General features: G+C 44.0%; 1 protein-coding gene across 2 annotated transcripts in view; it reads right to left on the reverse strand.

Annotated features, from left to right (window-relative positions):
- Positions 1–12,421, reverse strand: part of LOC116833560 (complement C4-like) — a 97,688-nt gene that overhangs the window by 6,021 nt on the left and 79,246 nt on the right. For both annotated transcript variants that reach the window (XM_032795148.2, XM_075061616.1), the window contains 4 exons: positions 11,040–11,148; positions 7,872–7,961; positions 7,392–7,484; positions 4,896–4,979 (listed from right to left, as the gene is read on the reverse strand). In XM_032795148.2, coding sequence (XP_032651039.1) covers positions 4,896–4,979; positions 7,392–7,484; positions 7,872–7,961; positions 11,040–11,148 — 376 coding nt within the window. The remainder of the gene's footprint in view (positions 1–4,895; positions 4,980–7,391; positions 7,485–7,871; positions 7,962–11,039; positions 11,149–12,421) is intronic.

Here is a 12,421-nt window from a genome sequence, read left to right on the forward strand (position 1 = left end):
CCCAGGGTCTGGGTCAGGGACCCATTTTCCATTCATAAACAACCACAAATTTTCTTCTTAACACAGTTACCTTTAAGGGCCACAATTTTGAGCACAGAGAGCCACTGCTCAGACCTAGGTCAATAACAAACATTAATAAGGATACTAAAAGTCTATTGTTGCTTTGATATGTAGCTTTTAAAACCTATCTGAAGCTTTATTTAAATTGTATAAAGATGAAGAGATTTAGGAAGAAAAGCCTTTAAAAAACAAAGACACTGGTTTTATGGCTCATTACAATCCACTAACTCACCTTTGTCCTATGACTGCAGAGGTGTTCACTGGCCACTTCATTTTGAAGGGTTTCTTGCAACATGTGTTAACTCTCTGTGCTTAACAATCTGTTTCACCATGTATTTAGCTGTGACCTCAGTGTAAACCCTACCTATGCCAACAGAAGGGATTCTTGTTGGTATAGGTAATCTAGATCCCTAAGAGGCGGTAGCTAGGTTGACGGAAGAAATCGTATGTCTACCTAGTGTCATCCACACAGGAACCTAGGTCAGCTTAACTACTTTACTCAGTGGTGTGGCTTTTCCACACCCCTGACTGACATAGTTAAACCAACCAAATTTTCTAGTATAGACTAAGCCTGAGTACCATTCCCAGATCTGAAGAAGAGCTCTGTGAAGCTCAAATGTTTGTCTCTTTCGCCAACAGGAATTGGTCCAATAAAATATATGATCTCATCCACCTTGTCTCTTTGAAAAACCAAAGCAGTCATTTATTTAAAATGGTTTACGCTCACATTTGTTCTTCAAAGCACGCAAACCTAATGGTTGTCATCGGCTATCCCTCGATATGAGGATGTCATCTGCCAGGGGAAAAGTCATTGATGAGATTTAAGATGGTTGAGGAGTCCAATCCATGCTCTACAGGTTCTCCCACATATGTAACTGGTATCTGCCTGGAGAGAGCACAGCTGCTGGCCAGGATGCTATATGTGCTCCTTCCTTCTCAGCCTTTTGAGCAAGGTGATTCTCTTCAAAATGGGCTGAGGACTGATGTATGATGTGGCACCAACGCAGTCTATTGCTAGCCAGCTCAACCCAGATCATGGGGTCAATGCCGCTCTTCTTAAGATACTTTCAGGGTGTCTTTGTAACATTTCCTTAGTGCCCTGCAAGTCCTCATACCATGATTAAGTTGAGAAAAGAGGACTTGCTTCAGAATACTAGTATCAGTCATCCATACACAATGACCAGCCCAGTGAAGTTGATGTTTCATAATCTTCACCTCAACGTTGGTGATGTTAGCTACAGAGAGAATGCTGGCATTGGTGTTTCAGTGCTTAGTGTAGCAGGGAGAATCAGAAAATCTACATCTCCAGTGCTGCTGACCTGCCCTACAATGATGCATCCTAATATGCTTGTGGATTTCAACCTGTGGTTTGTGGACCCATGGGACCTGCAGACTGTGTCTAAGATTTCCATAGGGGTCTGCACCTCCATTCAAAATTTTGTAGGGGTTCGTAAATGAAAAAAGGTTGAAAACCACTATGATATGCTATTCCCTCAGAAACTACTGCATTCATTTCCCAGCCATAACAGGGATCATAATAAGAACATAAGAACGGCCATACTGGGTCAGACCATCTAGCCCAGTATCCTGTCTTCTGACAGTGGCCAATGCCAGGTGCCCCCAGAGGGAATGAACAGAACAGGTTATGATCAAGTGATCCATCCCCTGTCGCTCATTCCCAACTTCTGGCAAACAGACTAATCTCTGTGTGAAAATGGGTCAGATGATTTTATTCTAGTTCTGGGCCAGAAAGTCATGGATTTCAATATTACTTCAGGACTTGGGCTTGAGTTCATTGCTGGGGTTAAGAACCTACCTCTAGGGGGAGAGAGAAGGTGCCCAGATACAAGAGTGACTAGAATGACAGAACACAAAAATACTAACACACCAGTGCAGTACTGGTAGTGGTGCTGCACTGTATTACTACTTGGGTAGGACATAAAGTAAGGTCACTTCTACCTGCTTCTAGTAACATTCCAGTAACATTTAAGATCTCATGACATGTTTTGAAAAGAGCAGATAGCGCCACTGTGCTGGCCAAATTCCCCTTCTGAATACAATGCAAAATAGCAGGCATAACTATGGCACATATACAAATCTTAACAACAATTAAAAGGCATCCCAAACTGTTTACAAGATATTGCTGTGCTCATAGTGACTCCTGGCTTCTTACACAGTCTCTGCACTATAAAGTATTATGGGATATCTGGAGTGTGAAAAGTTCTGGATATAGAATATCAGGGTTGGAAGGGACCTTGGGAGGTCATCTAGTTTAACCCCTTGCTCAAAGCAGGACCAATCCCCAGACAGATTTTTGCCCCAGATCCCTAAATGGCCCCCTCAAGGATTTAACTCACAACCCTGGGTTTAGCAGGTCAATGCTCTAACCACTGAACTATCCTATACAAAACCTAATCCTAAAGTTGAATATTTCAAAGCTAATAGGATTTCAGTGTGTTGGAAAACAATATTAACCCTTGAAGCCCAACTCTAAGAAAATTTTATTTATTCACTAGTTTAAACTTACATCAATTTTACATACGCTATTTCAAATCCAAAGAAAAAAGCCATTCAGTAATATATGCTGTCCTACATGTGCATTACTCCCCTGAGTAATACAGCAAGTGCTGCAGATTTGTTGTGTAGCACAAGACTTGTAGGGCATGTATGCGACATAGTGGACTCAATTTCCCTTACAGCTAGGAATGCAAAGGAAAACAAAGACTGATTGGACTTGCTTACTTGAGCAATTATGTCGTTTTGCCTCAGGCCCATTGTAGTTAAATTGCCATCAGTTTTAAAAATTCTTATGGCTTGTAGGTAACTGTATGACTCATGCTGTAGTCTGATAAGTGTTCAAATCCATGGGGGGATTGTAACTATCTGAGAAATCACCATAATAGGCTGGGAGAACAAGAGCAAAGAGAACCTTGCAGTCTATGGACTTCCTGGCTAAGACCCTGCAGATTTCCTAGAATTAACACTGTTCCTAGCATCCTCACCCTTCATATAGACAATGCCAAGGACTGCATTATCCTACCTGCTGCACTTGGAAACCACTGGGTTCACATAAGCTCTCTCTGGACCCACACACCCAGGACCTGATCATCTGCCAAAAACTGGACCACTGGGCATATAACAAAAGTTCTGCTCATCCAGGTGTGACTACTGCTCATCCAGACAAAGACGAGTGCCTTCATTCCATCTCATCAGGGGAATGAACCAACAAGGCAGGAGTGACCATGGAAGCTTTTGGAACTTTTACATTTTTCAGTTTGCTCTGGGAAGGCAAACCTCCCAGCTACAAGACCAACAGGTTGACAAGCTACTACAACTAACTATAAAAGCAGCAGAGAATCCTGTGGCACCTTATAGACTAACAGACGTTTTGGAGAATGAGCTTTCGTGGGTGAATACCCACTTCGTCAGATGCATGTGACGAAGTGGGTATTCACCCACGAAAGCTCATGCTCCAAAACGTCTGTTAGTCTATAAGGTGCCACAGGATTCTCTGCTGCTTTTACAGATCCAGACTAACAAGGCTACCCCTCTGATACTTTACAACTAACTGATGTCCACAGGGGCTGATTTTCCCCTGGGATATTATCCACCCTCTCCCCCCACAACTACTGTGAAGACTGTCCTGGTTTACTGATGAACTAGGTAAATGGAAGTGTGTAGGCAGGGGACTAGAATGGTGGTGGCACAAAACCTGCTTTGAACCCACCCACCATCAGCACAAAGTCTTCTGCAGGACTGTGCCACTGCAGCAATGGAAGCAAAGACAATCTTCTTCTCTTCTGTCATCACAGATACAAAATCCAAGCTTGAAGGGCTACTCTGTCTAGTTCACCAGCTAACTGGACTTCATAATCCATCCATTGGCTCTGAGCAGCAAATACTGTGGAGAGTTCTCATACTATCACATGGGAATGATCAACTGAATCTGAGAGACGCTTTTAAAAGACAGGAAACCTTAACCCGGACCAGATAGGTCTAACCATTCGCTAACCCAATACAATTCAACTCTATAACACTAAACGAGGGTCTAGAAACTTTGAGAAAGATTTGAGCCGCTATCTGTAAAACAAAACTATCTTCTTCTTGGCTGGTAAAATCCAGTAAGTAACAAATCCTGTCCACATGAAAAGAAAAGACCAGTGTCTTCCCTTCAAAGACACAAACTGGTATGTAAGACGTGTGTGAAAATATCTAATCATAAAACTCTCCACTAGACTTCTCTCCCTGAAAGGGAATATGTACTGCTCCTAGGGACAGCATTTTATTCCTTCAGTCTTCTGGAAAGATTCGCTGGTTCATTTGAACCAAAGCTTTTGGAGGCTCTAAAATGTTTAGATCTATTTTCACCATGTTTGTCTCCCACTGGGATTGGAACTGACAATGTGCTGAAACAGCATGGGAAAGGCAGGTCTCTGGTATTCCTAGCTGGGACAGGAGTGGAAGTCCAGTCCTGCTTTCATAAGATTCCCAGCCTTACTTTACAGACAGAGAGATTTGGATGGCCTGTACAACTATTCCGATTTTGGGTGATTATTCTAAACTGAATTCCAACTTGAAACCTGTTCATGTTCACCCATTGTTAGTATGGTTGTACCTAATTACTAGCAAATGTCTATCTCAATCCTGCCTTTAAAACAAACAGATTTTTCATTAGCTCTCTAGTACAATGGCCTGGGCATTTCTGTTAAAAGATAGAAAATGGAACTATTGAATGAGTATTACTGTCCTTAGAATGCCACCAGTTTAGTAGAAAAAATTACTTTCCTAGCAGAAGGCCAGATTTTGCCATATATGAATGCAAAGTTTATACTTACCGACTTTTAGGATTCTTTGGATTTTGGTCTCATAGTAATCAAAGGCATTCTTTCGGGTCATCCCCAGGATCTCTACATTATATGCTGCAACAGGATAGTATTTGTATGAGGACGGATGCATATATTAAATAGAGTACAGAAAGGAAAATCAAATATACTTTAAGTGGTTTCTAGCACAGAGGCAGATGTGCTACCAAGTGCTACATGAGAGAGCTGGAAATCTGAAAGACAACTGGTAAAGTATGTACTTGGCAAGGCAGACACCAATTAGGAGGTTGTGGGGTTGAACCCCCTCTTCCAAATGTGACATTATCCTCCCACTGGGAGATAGACCAGACTATATCAGTAGGTTTTCTGGACTGCTGCACTGGGAAAGGCCTGTCTTTGTCCTACCACTGCATTCATGTGCACACCACTAAAGCTGCTAAGCCAGATTCTTCCTCCAGTATTTCTTGCACCCTGGATATCCTAGAGAGGAGCCAGACAGACAAACTAACATATGAAGAGGTATTTAGCTGGCTCAGCAGGTTTGGGAAGGAAGGAAATGCTAGAAGGAGTCACCTACTATTTGCTATTTCCTTTCCAACCAGAAGAGGAGGATAGTTTGGTGGCTGAGGCATTAGCTTAGGCTATAGGAGATCAAGGTTCAATTCCCTACTCATGGACATCTTGAGTGGCCTTGGGCAAGTCATGCAGCCTATCTGCACAGCACTTCCCTACCTTGCTGGGGTGTTTTGAGGAAAATATGTTATAGAGTGTGAAGCTATTTGAGATTTACTGATGAAAATTGCTATATAAGAAATAGGCCTTATTATTATTACATAACACCAGGGAACTACAAGGTCAGAGGTTCCAGTGCCACTGGTCTTCTCTGAACCAGAGTAACATACTGGTATGCATTCCTTCTTAAGCTCCACCCCCCACTCAGCCAGCCTTCTCATCATCCACTCACTGCCCTTCTCCCCAGCCCAGATGAATTCCTTGGACACCTCTCCTTTTCTCTCCCCTGTCCAGAATGACTGCTCTAATACCCACTCATCTCCCCATCCCAGACAGACTCCAAGCAGACACTCTGCTCATAGGGAAGGTTCATTATAGAGAGAATTTACCACTATAGATATAAGGGTCAAAATGAACTGAATGAACTCTCCCCTGACAGCTAGCTGGGAAGGGGAGAGACTTCTAGAGCAAACTGTTTTTGTGTGAATACACCTACTCGGCTTAGATACTCAGCAGATAGAGCTGTATTGCTCAAAATGATCAACTTTGGCTGGTGTTGGGTTACAAATCACTTTAGTACTGAATGCAGGGGTAGTGAAACGCTGTTAACAAAGTTGTAATTATTGCAGGAATACAGGGAAACAGGGCTGTGCTTAACCTGTCCCAAATGAGGGGGTCACCCTCAGCTGAAAACACCTCATTAAGCCAGGGACTCGAATGTCAGAGCCCTGTAAAAGTAGAGGGGTGGGGACATGCTTCCCAGTCTGGAGATGTGGCCCCTCCCCCAAGGGTCCTTCCTGGACTGGTTTAACCTGTTCCCCCAATTGTTCAAAGAAAGAATTAAATAGGTTACATTAAGAGTCTCTTTGTTATTTTAAATGCTCAGTCAGATGATTACACTGAGGCTTTACAGCGCTGTATCCTGCAGCGCTGTAAAGTGCCAGTGTAGCCATACCCTAAGAGACTGATGTGCAGCGGTCACAGCAGAGAGGCAAATGGCAGCAGAAGATGACTGACAATTGGCTGGCAAATGAGTGGCTGGTGAGCTAGAGAGGTGCAGCCAGCAGGGTGGATAGCGGAGAGATGTGGTGAACAGGTAGCCAGCTTGAGCAGTTGTCGGGAACAACTGGCGAGTGGCCCACAGGGTGGCTGGCAAAAAGGTGTGGCCAGAAGGGCAGCTGGCCTCAGGGTGTCTGGCAGAGACGGGCAGCGTGTGAGTCCCTGAGTAGTGGAGTGAGTAAGGTGCCTTTACCCCCCTCCTCAACCCAGGGTGGGAGATGAACTCTGCAGATGCACCTCTGAACTCTGGGTCTGCACTGACCAAGAAAAGCAACTGTGAGTGGGGTGCAAAGACAGATTAGGCAAGTGAAAGGGACTTTTGGGTTTCTGGACTTAAGAACCTGAGGGGAAAAGGACACTACCCAACTTACTTGGGGGTCGGTCTTTTGCTCAGGGTTTAGGTTTATAAACCCTGTTTGAGGTATTTTCTCAAATTAACACTGAGTCACTTTCCTACTTTTATTAAACATTTCTTTTCTATACTCAGCCTCTGTGCTTCCAAGTGGGGGAGTATTGCCTCTCAGAGGCACCCAGAGGTGGTGTGTAATTTTCCCAGGATCCTGGGTGGGGGCTCAAGCCAGTTCTGTGTTGTATTGATGGAAAGGAACACTAGATATTGAAACCCACTCCTGGTTGCTGCTGGCTTCACCTGGCAAAAGGTTCACATAGAGAAACACCAAGTTTAAAAGACATTGACAAACATCTTTCATTCCTTACCATAGTCTACAACAGAGTGGTAGCATGCAAAGCTTTCCCGTGTATCCGCTGCAACGGCTTTACTGAAAGTCATTCTTCTCTGTGGACAGGGACCTAGATTGAACAATTTAAATATATTCAACAGTCCCACTCTATCTTAAGAGAAACAAATGATCGGAAGCTGAAACTAGACAAATTCAGACTTGAAATAATGCACAATTTTTTTAATACTGCAGGTAACAAGCCATTGGAACAATGTACCTAGGGATGTGATGAATTTTTTTTATCATATTGAAACTTTAAATCAAGACTGACTAACTTTCAAACAGAAGTTATGGTCTTGGTGCAGATACTATTGGGTGAGGTCCTACTATGGCCTGTGTTTTGCATGTCAGACTAGATGATCATAATTGTCCCTTCTGGTCTTAAAATGAATAGCTGGCTACTATGAAGGAATGAATTCATTTGGAACTGATTCAATCACATTTATCAATACCTTACCTGCAGCACACTGGCAAACCTCTGCATGGCACAGTTTTGATAACATGGCACTCTGCCTGGGTGCACTGTAAAATACACTGCATTTTCTCCCTAGAGAAAGGAAACAAAATAATTTAATTCTCAAGCAGCCTAAATTGTAAAAGACAGCAATGGGCAGAGTTGCAGTTCACCTTTGCAACTGAATGTCCCCAGTGCACTGAGGGTTCTTCTGTGCAACCTGAATGAGCAACTGCAGTCCCTTAACTCTATAATATTGATGGAAACTCATTGTTTGGATTCCAACTGAACAATGTGTTCAATTTTAAACCCTTTTTTTTGTTTGTTTCATCACATAAAACATCTATTTAAAAAGGGACACAGTCAACACTAATTTACAAGTTTTAAGTAATGTCTATTAAGGACCTTTGTCCTATGAGCCATCTTTCTGTCTCTGGGCCAGATAGTGTAAATTGATCTAGACTATGTTTTCATTATGCTCAGAATTATGTCAGGTGGGGAAGGTCAGAATCTAAACATCTCAGAATGGGGGTTTAGACTGGGCTCCAAGTGGTTGCTTGCACTTTAGAGGTCTGAAGTTTGCCTGTTCTCTGCTATCCTCATCTGCTAGCAGGGGTAGTCTGAAGAGAGAAGAGAAATAGAACTTAATTATCTTACTGCTTTTAAGTCCCACAAGGAGTGGGACTTTGAGCAACCTCACATCAGGGTATCTTTCTTTTGCAAATACAGTTCACTGCCATGGCATTTACAGAGAAGATAGCAACAACTTTGTTCCCTACATTATATTGGTCTGAGGAGGCCATTGCCTCTCAGAGCATGTCTACACCACAAATGAAGGTGTGACTGTAGCACAGGGAGGGAAACCTATGCTACCTTTAATCTAGCTAACACAGGTTACAATACCAGTGATGTGGTAAAACAGGCTAGCCCCCTGAGTAAAAGCCTGTTGAGGGCTCTGGGAATCCATTGAGGTTGCTAGAACCATGCCTCTATGTCTTTACTACTATTGTTACTCACGCCAGCTAGACGAAAGCTAGTGTTGGTGTGCCTGCCAGGTTCCAGTCACGACTTCATTTGCAGTGTAGACATAACTTGAGAGGCACTATCTTCACTCTGGTTTGATGATGTTTACACAGAGAGCACAGCCACCTCTGACTTTCTTTGAATAGTCTCTCTTTTATTTCTAACCCATCAAGTACCATACACTGACTATTTAGCTTTATCCTGGTTTAATCAGAACTTCAGCTGTATTTTGGCTCATAAATCTGATCACTCCAAATACCAATGGCTCAGCCTTCAGTCATAGAGTCAAGCAAGTGTAACTTAATCTAGTTTCTGTCTGCGTATTGCTACAAGTCCCAATATTCTTCTTCCTCACCCCCAGGCTCTTTTATTTTAGCAGTTAAAATGAAATCTCTTGATATTTAGATGGGAATAAGAAATGCACCATATCTTTCTGTAGTGTGTAGAAAGCTGCTATATATGATCCCAACCAAAGCCCGAGATTCAAACAGTGCTGAAGTTTCTAAATTCTTCTGGATCTGGATTTTGCAACTGGCACCTCGCTTTAGAATAGACATACCAAAAACTGAAACACCCCATTTCCCCCTAAAACTTTGAAATCTGTAGATAGATCTTAATTTTGTAACTTGGTTCCATTTCTAGAAATCAAAAAGTATAAATGAAATACTTTTACTATGTCTGTGTCTGTAGAATGCCTAGCATTACAAGGCTCCAATCCTGATTGGGGACTCTAGGTTCTACTGGAAAACTCATGATGTTTTGCAGTTGAAGTGTCTCCTTTCTATAAAGGACTTCTAGGAAGCCTAGGCTTTGGAGTACTTAGCTGGTTTGTGGGTTGGATGTTGTAAAGGAAAAGAGATGTTCTAATACAGTGCTTCTCAAGCTATCTGGTGTGAGGGACCAGCAATTTTTTTTTCCAATGTGCCAGGGACCAGTGCCATATTATAATCCTATTCGACGTTCCTATGACGAAACTTGCAAAGGACTGGCAGCCGATGGCTTGCAGACCACTACCACTTTGGGAAGCACTGGTCTAATCAACAAAGCTCAGTGGTGGACAGATCCACAATGGAAAGCTTAAAGGAGAAAATGTTATGTAAAACATCTACTGTTTCTTGAAAAAAAAAGTTCTGATGCAAATTCATCAATTAAACATTTTCTAGTTGATAACGAACCACACTACAAATACCACCACCATGTATGGCGCTACTTGATCACTGTGCTAACAGTACCGTCAGAGGCCAAGGTTTGAATCAACATAGAGACTGAACTAGTCTCTTTGGCCCAGATCCTCAAGACATTTAGATGTCTAACTTCCATTTAATGTATTGAGTTAGGCACCTAAATACCTTTGAGAACCAGGGCCTTTGTCCTTAGAGTTGATCCCAGGGACAAATTTGGGGAAGCTTGGTCTACTGCTGCTCATGCTCTATGCATAGGCGCCGACTTCCCCTCTTTGCCATGCGTGCTCGACCCCCTCCCCGCTGCACCCACCCCACTCCACCCCTTCCATGAGGCCCCACCCCAGCTCTGCGTCTTCCTGCCCCTTCCCCACCCCCATTCAAAACCCTTCCCCAAAGTCCCTGCCCCAACTCTGCCCCTCCCTGCCCCTATTCCAACTCCTTCCACAAATCCCCACCCTGGCCCCACCTCTTCACCGCCTCCTCCCCTGAGCGTGCCACGTTCCCGCTTCTCTCCCCCTCCAGGAGGAGGGGGGTGGTAGGTGAGGGAAGTTTGGCTGCCGGTGGGTGCAGAGCACCCACTAATTTTTTCCCATGGAGCACCCATCGAGTTGGCACCTATCGCTCTGTGATCTATGGAGATTAATTTTACACAAGCCTGAAAAGTTCATTTAAAAACCTCATACAAGTAAAATGAGATATTTTCAGTCCCCTGCAATCAATGCAAACCAGGAGATCACTTCTTGAGAAGATCTCTGTTAAAGTGTGCTTTCGCTGTGACATTACCAGTCATTATTCACAGGGGAGTCTTTTCATTAAGCACTGTTAGAAAAATATTGATTCACTCACCACATTCAAATATACTAGGGTTTCCTCTCAATGGACAGAAGGGGAAAATCAATCTTGGCATCTTGCTCTTTCTAAATAGTTTCATGTTTATTTTTTCTGTACTACTGGGTCAGCTTACCAGGGTTGTAAAAATCATAAATGATGGCGTTTGCTGGCTGTACTAGACCCATGGGATTGATTTGCTTAGCCCCAAATGACACACAGTCTGGTTCAGATCCATTACTGAGCTGCAGAAAAAAAGCAAACACAAACAACATTTATTACAAAAGAGAATTCATGCTCCCCAACCACTCCCCAATTTATTCGTGCCTATAGTATTGGTTCTGCTGAACACTTTTTTTCTGACAACATGGATGAATTAACTAGCTGTTTCAGCCACAAATGCATAAGGTTGTTCTTTCCCAGGTTATTGGGAGCTTTGAATCAATATGCTAAAGACTTGCTATTAAAGAATAAGCAGGTTTGTTGGCTGTGTACAGCATCCATGGTCTTCTCTTTCTGAGATCCTCACTCAGGGAAGTATCCCTAATCATCAGAGCACTTGCTTTATTTTAAGCATGTGCTTAAGTCCCACTGAAGTCATCCTGAACAGGAATGGAGGCTTAAAGGCTTTCTTGAATCAGGCCCTAACATCCCAGTGTCCTGTGCCAATATGCATTGGTTATTTTATGGAACTAAGGGACAGCTTTAGATCCATGTTAAGTATGTAACTGCATAGGGCCTGTGGCAGGGTAGACTAGGTCCCGAGGCCCCCTGCTGGAGGCCTTGCAGTCCTGCATCACCCCTTCCCAGAATAGAGCTGTGAGAAGTCCTCTAGTCTAGGCAGCCTAGAGTGGCTGCAGAAAAGCAACCAAACAGAAGGGCTGCGAGAGCCACCAAATAAGGGTCCAGATAAAAGGCAAGCAGCAGAGCAGAGCCTTCAGTGGCTGTGTGGCATTTGAGGAGGGAGGACCAGGTGCGTGGCTGGACTGCGGACAGTTCACCAGACAGAACAGAGCCCAGCAAAGGCTGCCAAGGACTGGCTGGCTGGATAGAGTAGCAGTAGAGCTGTCAAAAAGTCAGTGGGGGCAGGCTGAGCCCGGAGGACTGAGCATAAGACCTGGCCAGACCAGACAAGGGCACCGAGATGTGCCCTGCTGGTCTGGTAGCAGACTGAGCCCAGGGAGGGCTGCTGAAATGGACCCCAGCTGAAGGTACCGAGATGGGCCACAGCTGGGTGTCTGAAGAAAGCAGTGCCTCCGGGAAGAAGCCTAAGAGCTACGGTCCCAAACCAGGGCTATGGTAAGAACTCAGGACTGTATATCCCAGAAGCGGGGACAGCATGTGCAGCTTGGCCAGAGGGCTAAGCTGCTGAAGGCCAGCTGAGAGAACCACCGGCTGGGGGACGGGTGGTGCTCGCGAGAGGTGGGTGCCACCCCACTGAAAGAACAAAAAACCAAAAGCAGGCTCATACCTAACCGAGAGAAAGGGGGCCATCCACAAAAGGTGGGTGCCCCCCCC

Source organism: Chelonoidis abingdonii, chromosome 1 (genome assembly GCF_003597395.2).
Source record: "Chelonoidis abingdonii isolate Lonesome George chromosome 1, CheloAbing_2.0, whole genome shotgun sequence".
NCBI lineage: Eukaryota > Metazoa > Chordata > Testudines > Testudinidae > Chelonoidis > Chelonoidis abingdonii.